At 51.8% G+C, this 22,479-nt stretch overlaps 1 protein-coding gene across 21 annotated transcripts in view; it reads left to right on the top strand.

Moving 5' to 3' along the window:
- The window catches only part of Foxp (forkhead box transcription factor P), a 245,951-nt gene that overhangs the window by 187,101 nt on the left and 36,371 nt on the right, over positions 1-22,479 (top strand). The window contains exons 1-2 of one of the 21 annotated variants that reach the window (XM_076429015.1): positions 8,084-8,993; positions 10,359-10,639. The exons of 17 other annotated variants lie outside the window; for them this stretch is intronic. In XM_076429015.1, coding sequence (XP_076285130.1) covers positions 10,547-10,639 — 93 coding nt within the window. In that variant the 5' untranslated portion in view covers positions 8,084-8,993; positions 10,359-10,546. Of the gene's footprint in view, positions 1-8,083; positions 10,646-22,479 lie in introns of those variants that run through there. 3 more of the 21 variants (XM_076429014.1, XM_076429016.1, XM_076429017.1) reach the window with 3 other exon arrangements.

Raw genomic sequence — 22,479 nt, 5'->3', positions numbered from 1 at the left:
CTCTCGTACTCTTTTTCGCTGTCGTTTTTTGTCCGTCGGATCGCTAATAGAATAATAAATAGCAGACTGTACGGGAGTACATTTTTTGCAGTCCGGTCCTTGCGAAGTCCCCGCAAGTATCCTGAACAAACCGTTACGGGATGGAAGAATCCGCCCTGATGCCGCCCTTCTATCCGATAACCCTTCGGAAGTACCTGGGCGAGCAGGACAGTCCACTTCCCATTTCATATTATAAAGAGAAGCGATGGCTAAATTCTAATTCAGAGGTCGATATAAAAGCGAAACGTTCAGCATAAAGCAAGACCCGGGTTCATCGTTCGGTCTTATCTCGAGGAAGTTCGCAACGCGCTGTTTAAAGAATGATCCCTTGAACGGTCGAAAATCTTGAGGACCGCCCCGAGCGCAACGCAGTCACCGAAGAAGTTTACGGTGTTCCCAGCTGACAGGATCGCGGGATTCGCGGCGCGGAGGCAGCCAGCTGCGAGAATACTTTTGATGCGGATGCAGATAGCCGGACGAAGTAACGAGCAAGAGCGGATACGTAGTTAGACACGGCCAGTGTCTCCGGGGTGCCATGGTATCCGGAATGGTGAACTTGCCAGGCGGATTCCCTGTGTGACCTGTCGTCGTACCTCTGCCTGTTCCACCCCCGCCACCGGGAGAACCCTTCTCCTCCCAGCATCCCCTCGCCACCGGTACCGCGTTCTCCGGAAATTCCATGGAAGTCGAATCTCGCGCCACCCGTCCGCCCACATAATTCCACCAGGCGAGAGCTGTTCGGTTAATATCTCCCGCTTGCTGACACCGTCAAATAAAACATCCCCGGGGTTGCAGGGGGATAAGAGCGAGATAGAGAGAGCGAACGACGCCGCCGTGGAAGGTGTAACGCCGCTATGGATCCGGAGACGGCGAGAAAATCTCGGTCTTCTGATACGCACGCATCGGCTGATTCCGCAGTTTTCCGCGAGACCAAGTGGCAGGGAGTTAGGCTCGTTTCGGGATTTTACTGACGTATAGCAACGCATATTCATAGATTCATCTTCGCGGGTCCTATCTTCGAATAGCCAGCCCGATCTCCTCACCCGCCTTTTTGCGTGACGCTGCCGTTGGAGAATATCGAGTTTGAAGCTCGAGCTCTTTTCGGAATCACTGTCGGAGGTGGATCGGACTGTCCACCGCAACAGGGACGATGGCATAAGCTGCGCCACGGTGTGTTCACCGATCTACCGTGAACCCCGTCCATCGGAGCGAGGAACGAAGAAAAAGTCGAGAGATGGAACAGAGAGGTGGAGGAATAGGTGGCGAGACCCGGCGTGGGTGGGAGGCAGAGGGTGGCTGGAAACGGTAAGTGGGAGGGGTGGTAGATTCGCGCATATCCGATGGCAAGAGGAGGCAGCAGGGCGCGAGAGGAGGTAGGGAGATAAGGCTAACACAGCGAGAGAATGAGAATGAAGGGAGAGACGTTTCCACTATTGATCATCGAGGCTCAGAGTGTAATGCTAATCATGCCCCCTCGCTCTCGTACCCATCCCCTGACACCCGCAGCCGCACCTACCCCCTGCCACCAACGCAAAACCTACCCTCCACCGCGTCGTCGATTCTCTTACCCCTCTCTCACCCTTCCATCCACACCCCCCGGCACACGGCGTCCCTACTGTGACACAGAGCCGGCAAGATATCGACTCTGACACCCTCGCGACCTATAAGCAACCGAAACTCTCCGCTGTCTCGATCACGAGTCCTTGATTCCCTGGACAAGGGTTCGCTCTCCGACCGTCTCGCGTCAGGTTCCTTCGACGTCCTGCGGTCTACACCTGATCCCTCAACTATGCACGCTACTCGATCGTTGGCGAATGGTAGCCTCTAGAAAATGTATTAGATGTTGCGCACTGTCGTCGCGGCGAATCGAATCAGATCCCTCACATCAATCATGCACATTTGAATACATTTAGTAACAAGTACTTGAAATAGAAGTGACCAGTCGAAGCGACACGCGCTTGATTGTCATGAAGTATGGATCCGAAGTCCATAGTCTTTGGAAATGGAATGCTCCTCGCGCTCTTACTTATTCAAACGTTGGATGGACGTCTTGATAGAACGTCAGAACCTTCTCCGATTTTCCGTAATTCTATAACAGTCTAGAAATTAACATCAGCCGATGAAGGCACTGTTCGTAGGTGCAAAAATTTCGTCTTAGAGGCACCGTTGCGTACGGATAACCGGGGGTCAATTAGGAGCGATCGCGACGAATGGTTATTCCGGCTTTCATCGCGGAAATTCCGGACGGTCTGTAGGAAAGGCGGGCCGAAATCCGGGCAGCACGCGGCCGTAATATCTGCCGTAACGGGCAGCGTCAATATTTATCGATAGTCGAAGAGCTGCCGGGAACGGCGATGGCGATGACGATGGCGGTGGCGGTGGCGGGCCGCTTAATAATTTCCACGCGCATCGGCCGTGTGTCTCCAGCAACGTTGGCAGACCGGTATTTGCTCGGCCGGCAACATCCATTTTTTCCGCGTGCTCGCGTTTATTTTTTCACCAGGACCGTGTGCGGTGCTCTCTCGGCGCCTCGCTCCGTTCCTCCGTCCTTCGTTCTCTTTCTCTCCCGTAATGGAACGCCGTCGAAACAATCTGAGCCGCGAAATGCGCGCGATATTCATCCTCTTACTCTCGTCCCTCGTTCCACAGCGATCGGCGGCCGAACACGTTCCGAAATCCGCGATGATGAACAGGACCGCGGGAGAGAGGATCGTTGTGTTTGTGCGCGCGGCCCGGGCTATGCGAGACCCATCGCAGACAGGGTTTCCGGCTAATGAACGACGCCAGCATTAATACAGCAAATAATAAGAAGCTGCGCCTACGATGGAGCCAATATAATAATTACATCAGCATATCGGCAAACAAGAATCAGCAACCCTCCTACGGGTGCCCTCGCCCGGTCGTGATTGAATACATAGCAATTTACAAACAGTCTACGACGCTCGATCGAGGGATATCATCGAGCCCATTCTGCTGCGATATAACCGATCCCAAATTTGATAATCCCGCTCGCTACATTTTTAAACATTTTCGGAGATCGTGACCAAACCTCCAACTCGAATAATCTTCAGGGATTAATCGTCAATTAATTACTGCTTATCTCGTTCGAAATACAAATTAAAATTCATATGCTCCACTTAGAAACACCGTATATTTTTCCGAGCGGCGCGATTCTACAAATTATTGCGTGCGCTCTCGCACGAGGCAACACTGATTAATGGATTATTGCTGGGGATATTATTGCCGGCCCGATTACGCAGATTCTATTGATTGCAACGTGTCGCGTAGGTGGGAATCGGATCCGAGTTGCGTCTTCCATCGCGCCGGGGCGGTTCGAATAACGCGTAAATAAATCCTGATTAATGATTCCTGTCGGACAGAGGAGCGCGGTCGACAGGAGGACAGCCCTCTTTTCGCAAAAATCCTTCTGTATTGTTTCCTGACGGCCCCCATTGTACCGTTCCCGTTATTTGTTCGGATCCTCCGGCTTTTTAAGCAACGATTCGCTGTCGAACGCGAAGCATCTCCGTGTGTACCGTGCGATCCGCGCGCGTGTTCATTACCGGGATACATACTGTCGAAGCAGTTACCGGGATGACAGGCACTCGTTACTGGAAAAACGGGAACGTATGTAAGTGGGCCCCGCCGATGGGTAACGTTGCGGACTGATCGGTCTCGACAGATCCGTCTGAAATTTTTGTTGAAAGGCCAGATATTCCCCAGCGTTTCCACCCTCTCTGTTTCCACGGTTTTCTTGCTGAAATGTTTCGGTTTAATTCTCTGCCCCTGTGCCGCAGCTTCGTTGTACCTGTCTAATTTTAAGACAACGATAACGATTCCGTCTGGTTCATTTAATTATCAGGATGCAAAAATGAAAGCATCGAGCGGGGGAATGGGGGTTAGTGTGCCACACCTAATCGAGCAGATCCGATCGCGCGAGCAGCAAGTAATTGTCGCGGATTCGGCTCATCTTCGTAGAAGGGGGCACACGCGCATAAACTCTCCGCCGGTTTTACGATTCCGTCGAGGGACCGGGGAGAAGTCGCACGCCACAATGGTGGAAAGGAGCAAAGTAAGCCCCTAATTTCTCGCGGGTAGGGTAAAAGTTGCCAGCCGTAAGCATCTCGGCGCTTCGGCCGGGGGTGTGTATAACCGAGCCGTATCAGGCCGAGTGGAAAAGCTCCTGTAGTCAATCGACAGGGCGAGAGCGAGAAAAGAGAGAGAGAGTTTATATTGGGAAAAAGGCGGAGGCTCTCTCGCGCGCGCGAGTAGGCAACCCGCGGCCCGCGCGCCGACGAGAATGAAACGTTTAAACTTTTTATGAGTTGCTGCGTCGTCGCTCGAGCGAAGAAATTTCAATTTTGCCGCCCCTTTTGCCTTTCCGCCGCGGCGCTCCTTGCGTCTCGCTCTCCTTTCTCTCTCTCTCGCCGTTCTCTTTCTCCATCGAACAATTTTCTTATCGATCTCTCTCCCTGTGAACTGGCTTCTCCGGGACACGGGACAATCTTAACTCTTCCAAGATATTCTCAGAGTAATCTGACAAACCATAGACGGAATTATGTATGGATATTTCTTTAATGATTGATAGACAATCACTTATGGCGCGCACCTTAGACCCGATTCTTCTGATATTCTGATATCCGTAAAGTAATTCGAATCGACCACTCTCGACTTCTCAATTTATAGACGTCGCATTAACTTCGTTCCCGAGGACGCTCACATCTGATTACCCGGACAGAATTATCCCGCTCGCCCGTGAGTACATCGCGGGTATTTATGTGCGAACTGATTTCCGTGTTCCCTGGAAGTTGTCAAATTTTTTCTGTCGAATGCAGAGATCTGACGTATATATTCCCGAGTTAATCCATTCGGATCCGGTGAATTCTAATTTAACACGGTTTCCCTTTTCTCGAGTAACCGAACCAGTTAGCTACGTGTAAAAAATGCGATTTCTCAAGTCGAATCCGCGAGAGATGCGGGCGTTCAGTCTCCGAGTGCCCTAAAACAGGTGAAGGAGTATTTATCCTCGCGTTTCAACCCCCGAAATTGAAGCGGTCCACGGCGAGCTCCTCCCCGTTGTCGAGCCATAAAAGTCTTGACGAAGACGTCAATGAATATTTATCCTTTCGACCCCGCGCGGCTCCATCTTGCCCTAACTTTCGTCAGAGGGCGATGCTCCTTTCTTTCTCCGACGCGGAGACATTAAACGGGCTCGATCGACGAGCTTTAGTAGCGATTCCATCGGCGGCCGGATTCCCCGTCCGACTCGGACGGTCTCATTCCACTGGAGATGATTATTTCGACGGTCCAACGCGCGCACAAAATTTTTACTCGAGCGGAATCTATTATCAGCCGGTCGATGAATTTTTATTGGTCCCTAAAAGGATGTTAGAGGGCGATAAACGCCCGATAAGTAGAACGAACTTGTTAGTGTGTATCATGCCGTATGCAGAAGATCTAGTCGATGATACCAAGTGATTTTTGCCCCATGAATGTGTAAAAATCCGCAGTCTACTTATTGGTGACTTTATAGTGCAGAGCAGCGCTCTGCTATTTGATGGGATTTAAAGCGTTTACAAGCAATTTGTTCATTGGTTAACACGGTGGCGGAGAACGCCTCGGCAGGATAGCGACGTAAACAGGGAGTTGCGCAGAGGAAGCCATGGGAGGTGCAGTTTGTATCCGAATTAACCGGTTGGGCGGTGCAAGGAGTGGAAGACGGCTGCGGAGAGGCGGAAGTTCCGCAGCAGTCGCGCGCAAGGACAACACCTCTGCGAGCAACACAGCAGCATCGATACACAAGAAGAAGTAGAAGAAGATGAAGAGAAGGAGGGGGTAAGCACAGGGACAGAGAAAGACCGTGGAAAGGCAGAGTCAGCATTGCGCAGCCCAGCCCTTTCCCCGGTTTTAATATGTTGACGCTCCGGGGAAAGGAGAGAAGAACGAGGAAAGAAATCGAGGGAGGAAGGTGGAGGAAGAGGAGCAGAGCAGAGCAGAGCAGAGCAGAGCCGAGGAAAAAAAGGGAAAAGAAAAAGAAAAATATGCCTCGAACGGAGTCGCCCGGAAGGGGTGGTGGTGGTGGCCGGTGGTGGTGGCGGCGCACCAGGGAAGAACGAAAGGGAAAGAGAGAAAAGAGGCGCGACGAGAGAAAAAAAGGGGGGCGGGAGAGAGAGAGGGCGAGGAGACGTCGGCGGGTACGGGATCCGACGTCGGGCGGTGGGGTTGGGCATCCTGGGGACGGCACAAACAGAGGACCAGCGAAAAGAAAGTTTGCCGTATAACAACAAAAGACGTTTGTTATTGGCGCAGCATTTGAATTGTCTCTGTGTCGGCGGGCCTCCTTATTGGCCGAGCGTCGGCGACGCGACTCCTGCGCTGGTGGGGGGTTGCAAGGGGTGGCCACCACCCCCCACGCCCCTTCTTCTACCCCTCCAGATCCCTCTAACCGCCACCCAACCACCCCCAGCCGCCCTCCTCCTCATCCTCCTCCTCCTCCCCCGAACCCTCCTCTCCGCCTTCCTCTCCATTCCGACGTTTTCTATCCTCCGGAGAGAACGGCTATACACGCGGCTAAGTGTACCGCTATCTGGACTTCGAAGCTACCTCCGACACCCTGCGCCCACCCCCGCGTTGCATCCACCGTTCGCTGGAGGCTGCTACTCCCCGGAATGACCCTTTTCGCCTGGCGTATCGGCGTAGCCGCTATCAACCAGCCACCCTCCTTCCACCCCGCTTCTTCCGTCCACCCGCTACACCCACACCGCCCCTGCAACCTCCTCTCCCCCATGCCACTCTCAGCTAGCCGGAAAAAGGAATGCCTCGCCGGCAGAGACGCGAGACTCTCCTCTCTACGTGGCTCTTATTTCATTCCGCGGTGGCGAAGAAGCGCGAGACTGATGCGGGACTTGCTCGAATTAGGGCTGCTCCGAACTTACCCTGAACCCGGACCACCCACGGCTGAATGCAAATGCAGCCTGTATCTCTTCTACGTGCGCCTGCTAGCCGGCCGCGCCGGTCGAATGCAAATAAGAGGCTATAGGTCGGGACTCGTCATAAATGGGAATGTAATTGCGGACTCTTCAAGGCTGCAGACGTGCAATCGAACGCTCCTCGTTCGGCTAGCCACCCTCTTATCCAGACACGCTTGGTATTCGTCTATTCTTTCTTCTGCGTTTCTCTTTTCCTAATTTTATTGGTAAATATCGAACCGCGCGGTTTCGAGGGAGCTATATTTCCAGGTCGCAGTTATTTCAAGGAAGAATTTCAACATGCAAAATTCCACGGGCCGAGCGTAGTTAAATGTAGCGTTATAGAAATATTTGCGGCCGGTTTCGAAGTTCGCGTCTGCGACGACCCTACACCGCCGCCGTTCCGCGACATAGTTTTATGCTCGCACTTAGCCTGGCGACCGCGAATATCAATGGATCGGCTCCAGAATGTTCAAGCAGACCTCCTCTTCTGATATCCGGCTGGTTTATTGTTACCGGCATCTGCTCTTGACGATTACTCGTGGAATTACACTCGAGGAATTTATGGCGCGAGTTCCGACGCGATTTTACGAGACATTTTCGTGTGAAAAACTTCGATCGACATACGAACTCGCTCGGTGGCTCCGCGAGGCTATTAATTAGGGGACGGGATCGCCCCGCGTGTCTCCCATCGATGGGCTCAGTTGCTCGGTGCTATGTTCGATCGTTTCCAAACTTGTACGACCTCTAGAAATGTATTCGTATATCTATATAATGCAATACTACTCGCATTTAATGGTCATGAATTAGAGGTGCATCGAGACACCGTTGCATCCGGTTAGAGCGGGTGGTAGACGGGTCGCAGGAGATGCGGTCGGTCTGTAGTCAGACGGGCGAGTGTTGCGCGTGCAGGAGCGGCGTTCCTCTCCTTTCCGAGGGCCGTTCGCCCACCTGCATCGTTCGGAGAATGCGTCTAGAGCCACCCCAGCCTCCGCTGCCCCACGTACACGCTTGAAAAGAGCCGTGCGCCGCCTCCAGCTCTCCCACCACCTGGCACCCGCCCCTGTATCCTCGTACAGGCGGAATATCTATATATCCATACACAGGCGCACACGCGGCCGGATATACATATACACATTCCTCCCTCCCGCCTCGGTCTATCCGTCTCTCTCGAGCCATCGCGTCGGACGCACGCACTCGCCGTTACTGGCGGCGTCGCATAAAAGCGGCGAGCGCAGGGTGCAGGGCGAGGATTCCCCTAAAAGCTTGCAGCACGCCGAAGAAAGAGACGCTCGCGGGGAAAAAGCAAGCAGCAAGCGCGATCCCGTGGAGAGAGAGAAAAAAGCGAGAACCGGCGGGTGGGAGTGCGAGAGGGACACGACTAGAGGCGGAGAGTAGGAGAAAAAGGGAGAGAGGGAAATACGAGGCAAGACAACTAACGGTGGCGAACGAGGCTGCCTCGATCGTTGAACAGAGGGAGACAGAGTGACGTAGGTCGCCGCGCGTTCCGCTGGGTAGAGGGGTAAAACGAAAGCCCACGTCCGCTCTCCCTACGCGCGCTCTCTTGCCCCTACCTTCCTTATCTCCCTACCGCGATGCTTTCTCGCCCCGATACCGCCACTGCCACCGTGCCACCGTCCCCTTCTCTCCTCCACGATCCCCGTTCTCTCTCGCTCTCTCTCACCGTCTATCCCTCGGCCGCCTCGTGTGTATGGTTAAATATTGCATTATTGTTTTAACGGCAGGGAGGAAAACAGCGTAGCCGAGCGTGCCCGCCCGCAGAGTTGCGCGCATCCGCGCCGCGTGTACACTCGTGCCGCGTCTCCTCTCCGGCCCGTATATCTCGTACATCGTGGTACACTATCGCGTCGTGTCTGAGTTCGTCGTGGCTCCTCCGCTTATCGTCTCGTCGATCCTCGATTATCGTATCGAGTCACCCCGATACGATACATTCCGTGCCGATCGTCGCTAGAAAAGCCCTTCAAGGTATCGTATCCGTTCGACTGGCGGTTGCTCCGGCAAACTGCCTCTACCAAGCACGCGGCCCAATCCCCCACCCGGCCCCCGGTTCTTACACCCTCAACCCTTCGTTCCTCCGCAGCTAGTCCGCGAGAGAAACTGCGACCCAGTTGTGTTTCGCGTTCTGTTTAGCTAGACGCCTAACCCAGGCAGGCCCGGTGCAACCTCTCTCGCGGCAAGTCGCTAGCATCTCTTCCACCTCCACCGCCTACCATCAGCCACCTCCGCCGCCTCCAACGTCGTCGTAGTCGTCGACCCCCGCTCGCACGAACCCATCCCCCTTCGCGATCAACGCAATACCCTGGCCGGCTCCTCCGTCTCCTTTATTCCATCGGTAACCACCGCCTTAGCCCGCGCTTTCGCCTCCACCGAACAACCACCAGCCACGGGCTCGCCGCTGTAGCCGGCGCTGCTGCGCGCAAGGCCATTCCAAGGCTGGCCAACCCCCTCCTCGTCGTTTTCAAACCCCGTACTACCCCTTCAACCCCGGTTCCCACCGCCTACGAACGTTCTCCGACGGCGTCGTCGTCACCACCGCCGCCTCCTGCACCCCCTTAGCCACCCCCACGTACCCGGCATCTCAACAACAAGTACTCGCTACCGGGTAGCATCCGACACAACACAGCAAGTTGCCCTACCACCTCTCGCGCGATTTCCACCTTTCTCTCTCCTCTCTCGCTCTTTCTCTTCCTCTTTCTCCGCTATCCGGTTCTCTCTTTCGCTTTCTCTCGTTCTCGCTCTCTCGCCCTCGGCCTCTTTCATTCAACTCCCTCCCCTAGCCAAAGGTTGTTTCTTTTTCTCTGTCGTTGTCGCTCTCCCTGTGCCCGTGGCTCCGCAGGCCAGGCCTGCCTCGCGCGCCGAGGCAAACACGATATCGCCTACTAACCGTGCATATCCCGAGACAACCGGTCAACCTGCAACCTTGCGACACTTCGCTCTCCGGGTACGTGCTCTTCTCTTCTCCTCGCGGACACGCCGTGTGTCCTTCCCTCGCGCTACCCCTTCCCCTGTTTCATTCGACTGTACTCTTCTCGGAGATCCTACGAGAGCATACGTTCCTTATGTACGTACATAGGTAGCCGCGGCACATATATGTGCGAACCTCTGCCTCCTTCTCGCACCTGATCGCTTCCTACTACTCCCTCCACCATCGACCGAGGTTATGTCAACCTATGACCACCTCTCGCTCGCTCCTTTATCTTGATTTTCATGCCTGTCGCCCGAAAATCTTCGCCCCTTCCACCCCCTTCAGCAATTCCGCAACGCTCGACGAACCTCCCCTCGCGGTGACGGCTGCGTTGCTATTTGTATTTTTGTTTTCCCGGAACGAAGAAGCTTGTGCGCGAACCCCGCTCCTGCCGATTATCACGTGGACCGCGTAATGGTGAACGTCGACCAGTGAACTTCCGGTAAACCGTTGTGAACTCTCCGTTGTGAACCGGTCGACAGTGTTGTGTGCTCGGGAGACTGATGGGACTCGACTCGTGACAGTGGCGAACAAAGTGAATACCGTGAATGTAATGGAACACTGTTGCTGGCAAGGAACTCCGGAGCGAAAAGTGACCCGGGACGCCGGGTTCGCGGGAACTTGGCCGCCGACGATGCAAGAAATCGTGTAAGTAAGTGGAGCTTTCGTAGACCTGCGATTCGCCGCGCGATCTATCGTGCAAAGAGCCGTTCGATCGACGACGAGCGCCGCACCGTTCCGAAACGGAGACGGCAATCCGATCGCCGGAGCCTTGATTACGTCGACGCGTCCACAAAACGCAACGTGACTCGTTTCGTTCACACTTTGTCGAGCGAACGGTACGTAAATCGCGTAATTGCTGACGCGGTCCCTGCTCGACTCTGTGGAATTCCGCGAGTATGGAGCACGTCTTACGCGATAAAGCTGCGGGGAGATGAAATTTTCGATGATTCGTACGTGGACCGTCACAGTGGAGTTTTAACAGTGCAGCGGAGTAATTCGTTTTATTCAACCTAATGATTGGCAGTCTATTTGTACGTGCTGCATCGAAAGCGCTGCGAGACAATACAAGGTTGCTTAAAGCTTTCAGTAATCAGATCGATGCACGCTAAGGAAATGCTGAGTTCATGTTGTGTAGGGCCTCGACAGTCCAGTTGAGAGTTGAATTTCTTGCAAGCTCCGATTGTATTTTTCGGTGCGAATTTATAGGGTTTAATTTCTGAAATTCTGGTGTAAATTTACCTGACACGTCAGGAATGTGTGTAGAATATCTTTTCTCGAGTCGTGAGGTTCAGAATTTTCACTTCTCGGAGAAAAGAAGACTTTCTAAAAATGTTATCGTAAGATTTCTGTCGATCGTTTTCATAAGCCAGGCTTTCTGGAAACTTTTACGGCGTGCATATGTGCATCGTGGCGCAACGAGCACGCCGGGTAGATGCAATTGCAGGCGATGGCCTGCAAGATGACCTGATAACAATCGCGATCGATAAGGAAAACAGCTTGCCGGACGATAAAGCGTAAACACAGCGTTCCCGTGACAGGTTGGTAGCCGTTCGACGGCGGTCGTGCTATAAAACCAGATAAAACCGTAGCAATGCTTTCGATGAACGAGAGCCTCGCACTTAGGGGAAATGAATATTTTTTTTCCGTCTCCATTCGGTTCTTCGGCCGTATCGCTGTGCCGACCGATATAAAACGTTAATGGAACGCGTTCTACACGCGTGTATCTCGTAACGGCGAAATTTCCTAGCGATCGCATGCACCGCAGGACAGAACGAAATGAGAAAACGATACTACGGTGTTTTCGTGCAAGTCCTTGCAAATTTACTAACCGCGATAATGCCGGGGCTATGCATACGGAATGGGGAAACAACACCGGGAACAACGTTGTTCGCTTGACGCCCCGGAGAGCGTTACCTTTCGCCGACATCAATTTTCTTATTACGCGTCCAACACCTTTCTGGCGCCCTGCACAACGATAATTTCCCAGTTGTCGTGGCCGGTCGTGTTTCACGCTGTAAATCGAGTGTTAATTTATGGTAAAATCCTGGGCGGAAGCGCGAAATTACCGCACGCTTTCGGCGGATAGTTCAGGGGTGAGAAGGCAGATCGATATCTTCGAATCTGTATCCTTCATCCCCCTCGCGTTGACATTTGAATTCCACGAATCAGTCTGTCTACTGTTAATGCAGATTTGAAAATTATGCATCAGCATTTAGATAATTTTCCAAGAAATGTATCATTGTGTCCAAGAAATATTTACGCATTTTTAGGAGTCGTGGAATGATTCGATTTTTATTAGATCTGTTGGCCCAAGGGTTTAGAGGAATATTTATTGAATAATGAGATACAGGCTCGTAATATGTACGGATCGAAACGCGAAGCGTTCGGGAGCAGAGGCAGAAAGGTGCGTGCTATCATGTCGGACGCGTGGCACGCACTGAGATCGGTGAACCCATCGTTGTGTCGGGTGTGTAGTGTATCGTCGGGCGCCGACGCTCGTCCCCCTTCCCTTCTGGCCGCCCTTTCCTCCTCCAAAGCTCGTCCTATCCCCCCCGAAACCGCGAAACCTCGAAGCTCCATGCTCGAAAAGCTGAAAGCTCTCCTACCTGCTCGACAGTCGCGTGGCTACCGCGCCACCGTGCGCACGAAACCGCTGCGAAACACGAAACACCGACCGCCCTTTCGCTCCGCCAATTTCGGAGCAGCACGACCTGCAAAAATGACTCCCTTCCAGGTCCCAGATTGGTCATCTTAGGTCTCTTCAACGTCCCATCTAACCCTGCACCCTCGAAATTGCGTCAAACATAGAACTTTCTCTGCAAACATAAAAATTCGTTTACGACTCTCTTCTACTTGCGGAACGCCGAGACAAGGGCTTAGTTTAGAAGTGTAAAGTTCGTGTTCCAAATTAGTATGTGTCCGTCCTCTGCTGCTAATTATACCGCAGCAGAAGACGACTGTGCTCGGAATTCTTGTATAAATTAAATAATTGATGTCTGGTGGGTAGCAAGGATGAAATAATACCCCAGACGTATAAGGTTGAAATACATTGTACGGGGAGGGGGCAGGGTAGGGTGTCGGACAGGAAAAGAAAATTCGAATTATGGATTCGATACGTTCGGAATAAGATTGGAGCGGGTCTATATTTTATAGAGCCACTTGTAGCAGTGACGTTAGAGATCGGGAACCGATAATATGGGTGGTTAATGCAAAATTCATCCGGCGAAGGTGCTCGCACGCTAAATGCAGATGAGACGCGAGAATTCCTGATTGATTTTTTAATCCCGGCTGACAATGCATATTATTATACCCGCGGCGGGTTTTGATCGACAAGGAAACTGCAGTTTTTGAATAATGTATCGGGCAATTAAACCGCGATCGCGCGGCGCACCGACCGCGAGAGCTGTTTTGGCGTGTGAATATCGGCGACTGGGCGAAAGACGATGTGGCCCGCGAGACTCCGCTTGTGTTACGTCTGCATGCACACGGGTGCAATTAAGACGAGTATCAAATATAGAGCACGCCGGCTGAGGCGAAAACCTCGGAGAGCAGTGGCGGAGCGCACGAACGCCTCGACTGTCTCTATTATGAATCTTATGAAATTATAATTCACCTGGAAAGTTTATTTTACACCGAAAACCAACGACCTTCTCGTCTTCCTCTCTCTCTATTCTAAGAACACGTAAGGTAGCCGTGGCGGCCGAGGCTTTTGATCTTGGGATCTATTAAAGGCTAGTCCTATCGCGAATTTGGCTAAACTATTATAAATTCCGGAAAAGTGTTATCTCCTCGGGCCGCGGGAACACTCGGTGCCCCGGACCGAAATATCGCGGAGCAAGCGCGTAGAATTTACACAAGCAAATTACACTTCGGCTGTATGAGGAGAGCGGTAATTATAAATCGGCCAGCGGAAAGCGGGGAATTTATGGGAAAGGGTTACGATGGGCCAAGGGCCGAGGAAACGGCGAATAGTAAAAGCGCAGTGCCGCTACAAAGCGCTCCGGGAACGTGCTAAATTAACAAGCCGCCGCGAACGCTGCGCTAAAAGGCCGAATAGAGAAGCTTCTAATTAAAAGCGCCGATCGATCCGCGGACCACCGTCTTCTCTTCGGGGGAATCGTTAGAATCGGAACGAGCATTTGTTAAATATCAAGAAAAATGCCAAATACGAGCGTCTAAGGGTGCCAGCTCCAGATAAAAGTAAAGGAGATTTTGGAGGGTGGACCGGCGTTAAGATACGTCAATCGATGCGGCGTTTTTCATCGGGAGCGACGGAACGCGCTCGTCAGGAGCCGCGTAAGCCTCGTCGCGAGTAAATTTCGAGGGCACCGAGCGAATAATTCGTAGGATCCGCGATCGTCGAAACGAGACTAACGAAGAACACAGTGGAGGGTGGGTGCGGGGGGTTCGAGGGGGTGAGGGAGCAACGGGTCAGGAATAATCCGCTCTCAGGACGTAGGAGGTGGGCGCGAAAGCTCGTAGGGGGTAGCGAGAAGAGGGAGAGGGAGCACAGAAGGGGAGCAAGTTACGCTAGATGATATCCAGAGGATTATTCTCTCCCGGTCGCATCACAAACTGCCGTGACAAATCGCCCTATACTTTATGAGACAAGTCTTTCTTCTGCGCTCGGGCCACTCACTCCGCCGAGGCATATATCACCGGGGTGTCGATATATTATCGCCGCGACGCCTACCGTCGCGCAGTGTCAATACACGTTGCGACGAAACAAATAGGCGACTCTGGTTCAGCTCCTAGGGTGGCTTCAGACGAAATCCGCGAAGGATTTCGAACAGGAAGGATATATTGGTAGGATCTTCCCCGTGCTATCGATCCTGCGGGCCCGTGAACAAATTTCGAGCCGACTGATTTAGATGCTGGGGAACATCCTTTGATCGGAGATCGAAGTGTTTCGACATTGTCAATTCTACTTCAAGACGGTGAATAATGAATGCCAATTTACTGTATTTCCTTTCTTGAAAATACCTTCATCTCTTGACCTTTCCTCTGCTGCATCTTTATTTCTATTCTCGGATTTTTACACGAGACAGCTGTTATTTCCGGTGGGCCAACAGGGATGCTGAATTGTTTTGTCCTTCGTAACAATAGAATACCAGGCATCAAGTTCATGAATGAAAAATAATACCGCGTAAGTGGATTCAGTCGTCCACAATCGGACAATCGATAGTAGAAGTAAGAACCATTTGTGCGCGGCCGCCGCTCTGTTTAAAAAGATTTCTATCATGGTGACCTATCGCACAATAGCATAAAATTCTATCTTTCCGATCCACCGGGGAACGCCCACGCGAAAATGTCCCCGATTCTCGGTGAATGGCAGCACGTGGCCGAGCGGTCACAATCGCGACGGACCCTCGACGCGGTCCAGTTCGGAAGAATGTCCAAAGCAGTTAAAAAGGTTCAGCTCCCGCGAGAACAGAGAGCCGAGACGGTGGCCGAATATCGTGCTGTCTCTCTTCGTTGAACCCGTTGCTGCCTCGAACCTAAGCCCTGGACGGGCAGCGACGGCGGCCGGGGGTGGAGGTTAGAGTCGGGGACAGCAGGAAAAGTCTTTAAAAGGGCTGTAGGAGCGTAGGTAGGACTGACTGGGAGATAGGTGAATGAGTACGTGAGTACATATTTGTTTAGCTAGAAGCACTCGCTCGTTCTATCCTCGGTCCTGCGCCACCCTCCGTTCCACCCTCTCCTTCTCTGTCTTCCCACCCCCTTCGGATCTGGTCTCTCTCTCTCTCTCTCTCTCTCTCTCCACAGGACACACCGCCCGTTTTCCATACCCGTCCACGAATTGGTTGAATGGATAAACGGACCGACGAATCGTACCAAGGCGAAAACCGCTTCCACCCCCGGCCCCGCACCTCTATTCTTTTTCGCCCTGTCCACGGCGACGGTCCAAATCCGGTTAATCCCGCACGCTAATGCGTTTAATGCGGTCAACTCGCGCCGCGTAACTGCATTTGCGTGTATCGCGTCGTTTGACCCAGTAACTCATTCTCTCCTCGCGGAACAGACCGCGAAACGTGCGGAGCTCTGCGGCGGACGTGTCCCGGAAAATGTATCTCCGAACATGTGCACTTCGGAAAAGAGATTTCTCGAGAAATCAAGGATTCCCGGCTTCACCTAAATTCCGTTGGCAACCGAATCCGGTGACCCTCCTCTTCCACCTCCTCCCTTCCAGACTCGGTAAAAGGTTCTGGCGCGATTTTACGCACGTGCACGCGCTCGATATAGGGAACGCTGGCTCGGGAAAGTGCCTTGCGATATTTTGTGGATACCTGATGGATTCGAGTGACCGGCGAATTTTCAAGCCGGACGTCACGCGGCGGATAGAGGAGGGTGGCGCGCAGGCTGGAAGGAAGGTGTGGGAGGTGGAAACGACAAAACGGACCGTGGCTGTTGGTCCTTGGTGTGGGTGTATGTGTGCTCGGGAACCGTGTGTGTCTCTTGGTCGTGGCGAAAGGGGGATCAGGAGACCGGAGAGATGGAGGAGGGTGCGTCGTATATCGATACTCGCACGGTCGAGTGTTTGCAGCGATATTTGGTCCATTTCCATTTGCCGCACGTGGCGCGTTTACGGTTCACACCTCTTACCGCCTCGCCCCATAGCCCCATAGCCACCCCCAAGCCCCGACGGTCCACTAACGTCGCCCCCGTCCTCCCTCGCCCCTGACCGCCCCGCGTAATGGACACGCAAGGTGTTGTCGACTATGCAAACGAAGCCTCTCGACCTTTCTCGAGGCTCATACGCGGACTAAACTCGCTCGTCGATTTTTATTCGCCCCCTTTCGTCGCCGTAATTGCCCCTTTAAAATTGAGTTATCGGCCCCCGCGACGAAATATTAACTCGGCACGATACCACACTGCTGGAAACGCTGGCGAACACCTCGTATTAAAACCTCGTTGAATAAACCCCCCGATTCGTGAAGACCTTCGCCGTAGAAACCTGGAAGTATCTAGCCCGGCTGTGAAAAATAATTATTATACCGCTTGCAATAAGAAAAAGTTAAATACTAAATAGTTTGCTGATATTTTCACTCAATTTGAAGATTTACAAAGAGGATTTGCTGGGATCGCTTGAAGCGTCTTCCAAGGATAAGTCGGTTTACTCGACGGTCAGGGCCGTTCATATCGATTCCTCGGGGTGTAGTGGCCGGCCGGATGTTCGGCCAGAGAAAAAATTTAATATATCCAAATATATCACAGCAGCAGCAGCAGGCGACGATCGGCCATTCAGAACTCCATAATTTGATATGCAGCGAAATCGGGCGAGAAAGCAGCGATGGGGTGGAAATGGTTTTTAGGGTGAGGAGCAAGGTGAAGCAAGGATCGAACGGGACGCACGGGGGGGCTAGCAGTTACTGATGGGACGTCCCGAACAGATGTGGACATTATTCATTACGACTGACCAGCGGCCTTTCTGAATACTCTCGTCTTTGCCCCCAAAGAAGACGTCCACTTCTTTCGTATTTCCACGCTGCGGACGCTTCCCCGTGGATATATTGCGTGTTTTTCAGCATCGCGCGTTCGTCGTACACGTTTTTCATCAGAGGAAATTCGTTCAGTTGGTACGTCGTCTCCGACAAATCTTTTATCGGCTTCGACATTTGCAGCAGAAGGTTGTTAACCCTCGGAAAACTAATTTCCCGAGAAAAAAATACCGTCGTCCGAGAAGCGACTGGATCTCGAGTCGTTCACGACTTCCGCCAACGAAATACATCACGCCCCCTCGCTTTCTACCCCCAGCACGTCGCTGTTTATCTCGCAATTTCTTCGACTGACCACCGACCCACCCTCTCCCGTACAGAAACAGGGTACAAGCGTGAAATATCTCTCCCCTCCGCCCTACGATTCCTCTTCTTCTCGCTCTCCGTCACACCGTGTCCTTTGAAGGGTGACCATCCCCTCCATTCACGTCCCACCCACGCCTCCACCTGGCTTTATGGCTTAAACAAAACTTTCCTATATTACAAGTCCGTGAAATATGAATACGCTCTGGCAAAAGGGAAATCTAGCAAGGGAGAGAGGGAGGGGTTCCCGGACGACCGTGAGGAAGGGGTGTCAAGGGGGTGGATCCGGTCACTTGCCTGCCATTACGGGTCCCGCGCGCTGCCGTTGGCAAACCCAATTTGTTATCGACTTATTGGCCAAATTACTTACTATTACCGCAGATTTATTTCGCGTATTAGTCCACGGCTACGCCCACTCGTTACGTCTCCATTAATTACCCCTCACCGGACGCGTCCTTACGCCGTTTAAGTATATTTCACGTCGCGAGTTTGCGACCGGACCGGCTCAAAACACCCTCATTTGTTCTCCGCGTTTCGCCCGATACGTCCGAAAACGTTCTCCGTCCGTGCAAGTCGCATTAGTTCTCAATTGTTTCGCTCTTCGCGTTGCCAGTGACATTATAAAAATGTACAGGACGCTCCAAAAGTCCCGGATAACATAGGAAAAATATTATTGGATCTTGCGACCCCCTTGCGACGTTTCGCGTAACTCTTCTTCTAGTTTCCCGGCGGAGTATTTTCATTTGGTTAATTTTCTTGCTTTTCATTGCGGTTTTATCCGGCGGGTGTATTTCTCCGGAGTTGATAGGAGGAACGGGTTGTGAAATAGAATGTTTGTAGCAGCGCAATCTGTTGGTGGTGGAACGTGGGAGTTTGTTTCGAGGACGCCGGTGGAAGCATCATCTTCGGGGTCCTCTGGATTATGATTCCCACAGAACGAAAGTGGCTACGATGGAGTCGATGTAGCATCCTGGAAATTCCAGCCAGGCCGCGGGCTCTTTACACACGAGCACTCTCACGGGCTGAACATACAATCAACACGCGAGTTTACCTTGAGTATTTTTCAAAGGACGATACCGCCGGCTTCGAGTCTTTCAATATCGACAAACTCCGAACAACTCGGAGGGGAAAACGAGCGGTTATACGGTAAACAATACACACGGCGACATTAACGGACCTTCAAACAAACATCCTGCTCTCCGCGTTCATCTTGTTTGAGCTCTTTCGCCAGCGAACAAACCTCTCGAGCGTACCGACGCCGATCTTCGGTACACCGCCGCGGCGCGCGATAAATGAGAGGAAAAATGCGTCGATTCGAGGAACGCTTATCGATTCTTCGACCGGCATTGTTTATCGAACGATCCCTCGAGATAGGCTCCGTTGACATCATGACTATTCAGAGATCTCCCGAAGATGCACCTTTATCTCGGCGAACATCCTCGCCGATCTCCAAGACACATCCTGCGATAAATAATTTTAATATTCTAGCCCACAGAGAGGAGCAGTTTTGTGTAGATTTTCCCGGCGAAAGGAGCCTATAAAAATTGAGGAACATCGATTTTAATATCGGTAGACGCTCGACGAAGCAGAGATTATCCGAGAATATTATTTTCTGACGTTCCCCCGATACACAGGGCTCGGAAGGGACACGGAGTCGGGGCCGGGCCGAAAAGGATTCGACCCTAGAAGGACGATAAAATGCGCCACGTGTTACCGGGCACTTGATATTCATGCACGTTCGTCCGTAGCACGTCGAACCTCAACTAACGGATACCCGGCAATCTAATAAAGATAAAAAATAACGTCGACTTCTACTCTCTTGGACGATTCGCGCGGCCCTTGCCGGCGGCGGCGCGAGTTATATTGAAAAATATATATCTCCCCGATGCTGACCCATCCGTAGCCTGCATATAAACTGCCCCCTTATGGAATCTGCGAGCAAGCGTCTACGAGGTATTAGAACGCTCCGAATGGTCGCGCCACTCTGTCACGGTCATTCGAACTCGTACACTTCACCCTCGGGCCTCGATGTTCCTTGTGTCCGTCGATTCTCAATGCGAGGACGCCTTCGGACACCGGCGTTGATTAAATCTCCTTTGGCTCGTGCAAACTTTCCCAACGTTCCCGATAAATTCGCTAAGAAATTTCTACGAGCCACCTCCGCCGCTCTGAGAACGTGAACCGGCTAGTTATAATTAGAGATCGTGGTTTTGAACGTGTATTAATAACACACGTGTATTTAAATATACGTAAAAATATACGTTTAAATATAAAAAACATAGGGATCATTCTTGCAAAGGAAAATGTCGCTTGAAATGGTCTCAGGAACCATCCCCTTTCGGGAAGTACACGAATTTTGGGACACCCTGTATACTCGGGTAAATACTCGTAAATTTGGGGTATATACTCGGGTAAAACTTCTTTATTTTTTCATGGGACATTCACTCATTTATTTCTGGCATTTTTCCGATTAAAATAACACGAAACACGATATAATTTCAACTGTATTTAGTGGTTCAATCGACGATGAAAGTTTCGGGCGCAAGGAAGGACAGCGTATGGGAAAGAAAGAGACGCGGACAGTTGCTATCGCCGGCACAGTTCAAAGGCCCGCGTGTTCGCTGTCCTTCCTTGCGCCCGAAACTTTCATCGTCGATTAAACCACCAAATACAATTGAAATTATATCGCGTTTGGACTTATTTTAATCAGAAAAATGCCAGAAATAAGGTAGTGTAAGTCCCATAAAAAATAATGAAAATAAAGAGGTTTTTGTACCTTCTTTACGTTCGATTTTCGTTTGAACTCTCGGCGCGGTCGGACGCACTAGACGCAGTCATAAAAAAATAATGAACACAGGCTGTTTGACAAGAATCGCGACTTTACTGTACATCGTTCTTTCCATCTCGCCAATCATTGGGGAACATGAAAGATTATCTAAGCATTGGAAAATGTCGAGCAGAATTTGTCGAACGAACGATCCTAATTCAGCGAATCAGGGTGCCTAATTCATCCCCGAAATTACGGATGCCCGGGTGACTGGAATCGTGCACCTGGGGCTCGGTGCGAGTGCCATTCACAATCGGGGTTTATACTCTTCTCTAAATATTCCCGGTTAGCTCTTGTTATTTCGTAAGCTGCTTCTGTCGATCGAGATCGATCGCTCGGGAAATGTAGATCGGGTAAGGTTGGCGGTTCGAGCGGAATAAGAAAAGAGGCGAACGCCGGGTAAAAAAGGATGGAAAGAAGTACGTCGGTCCAGGACGAATGTTGACACATCTGCTCCCGGCGGGGGCGCTCTCCTTTCAACTTCATAAACCGCGGCCCCGGCTATTATTTATTTAATGCCTCTCGTTCTGCGTTACACAACTATTTACATAGACTGGCTGGCCGTTCGAGGATGCTGGGATGGATGCGGCTCGTCCGAACCGAGGAAGAAGAAAGATGGCCATATGCGAGTCTTCAACGCCCACGCGTTTTCACGAGGCGAGCGGCGCTCCGCCGACTCTACCGGTCGGTGTACATAAGTGTGTACAAACGCAGAAACGCGGCCGGTTTGTACAAACAATTCGACCCACATTGCCGAACTTGTACGCAACGCGGAATTTTCGCTTGGTTCTACGTATTAACAGTTTCTGCTTGTTTGCACGCTTCTGGTCTCCGCCCTTCGCTCCACCACCCCTCCGCGGCCATTGTTCCCGCGTTCCGATATCTATTTCGAATTCGTTCCGGCTTCACCTGCCTCGAAATTCCGATGCGTTTCGCTAATTTCATTGACGTTTAGAAATCAGAATTGTTACAGATTTTTTGCACGAACAGTGTGTTAGATCAGTTGGTGAGGAAGATGGAAAGGACGGTAGCCGCAATGGATGCATCATCCTGGCGTTTAATATCCCCGCGAGATCCCATTCGGTTGGTCGTCAATAGCGCGAACGTGACTGTTAATGGCACGGGAGAGACACCGCAATTGCCCTCCGGTATCCGATCTTTCGTCACCTATATATCAGTATTCAATTACCTCTGCTGGAATCGCCGAAAGACGAGTATTGTCAGCAAGCCTAAGGAGGATGGTTTATCGCCTGTCGAGGGGAGAGAGTACTGGAATTCCTAAGATACGATCTCCGGGATTATTATTGCACGGCGATAAGTCAATTCCAGTATAATCGGGCTGTTCGCGTAATATTAGACCTCGTAGAATTATCGGGAAATACCGATATGGAAATTTATGTAACAATCGCTGTCGCGCAGACGGAAGAAGACAGGCTTCAGAAATCTGAAGGAATCGATTCTCGCGAGCCGCCTCTAATCGCTCGGAAATATATATGCAGGATCCGCGTTGTTTATTACTCGCCCCGGAATACTCGAGAATCGTATTCGCAAAGGAGTCGAGCGTCTCGAGACGCTACGGAACGGCGGAGCCCCGTGAAGGGGTTCCTACAAGCGGAATAATGTTTATAACGCGACGGGTTCGCCGGAATTCGAAATTTGTTTCTTTATCGGCCATAATTTTCTCGAATCTACACACGAATAGGTCCCGCTCGCTGTACACGCGTGCGGTCGGGGGTGAGTCGGTAGTTTCGGATACACCCCTCGTGTATTGAAAACCGCCGCGTCGTCTCCCCATCGTATCGACAGCTCTCGACGACTCTAAAATTTTATTTGAAAACGTTCCGTCGAGGTGCGAGC

Source organism: Lasioglossum baleicum, chromosome 8, assembly GCF_051020765.1.
Source record: "Lasioglossum baleicum chromosome 8, iyLasBale1, whole genome shotgun sequence".
In the NCBI taxonomy this organism is placed as follows: domain Eukaryota; kingdom Metazoa; phylum Arthropoda; class Insecta; order Hymenoptera; family Halictidae; genus Lasioglossum; species Lasioglossum baleicum.
Note: the sequence above shows the minus strand (reverse complement) of the source record. Positions and strands in the feature narration are given on the sequence as shown.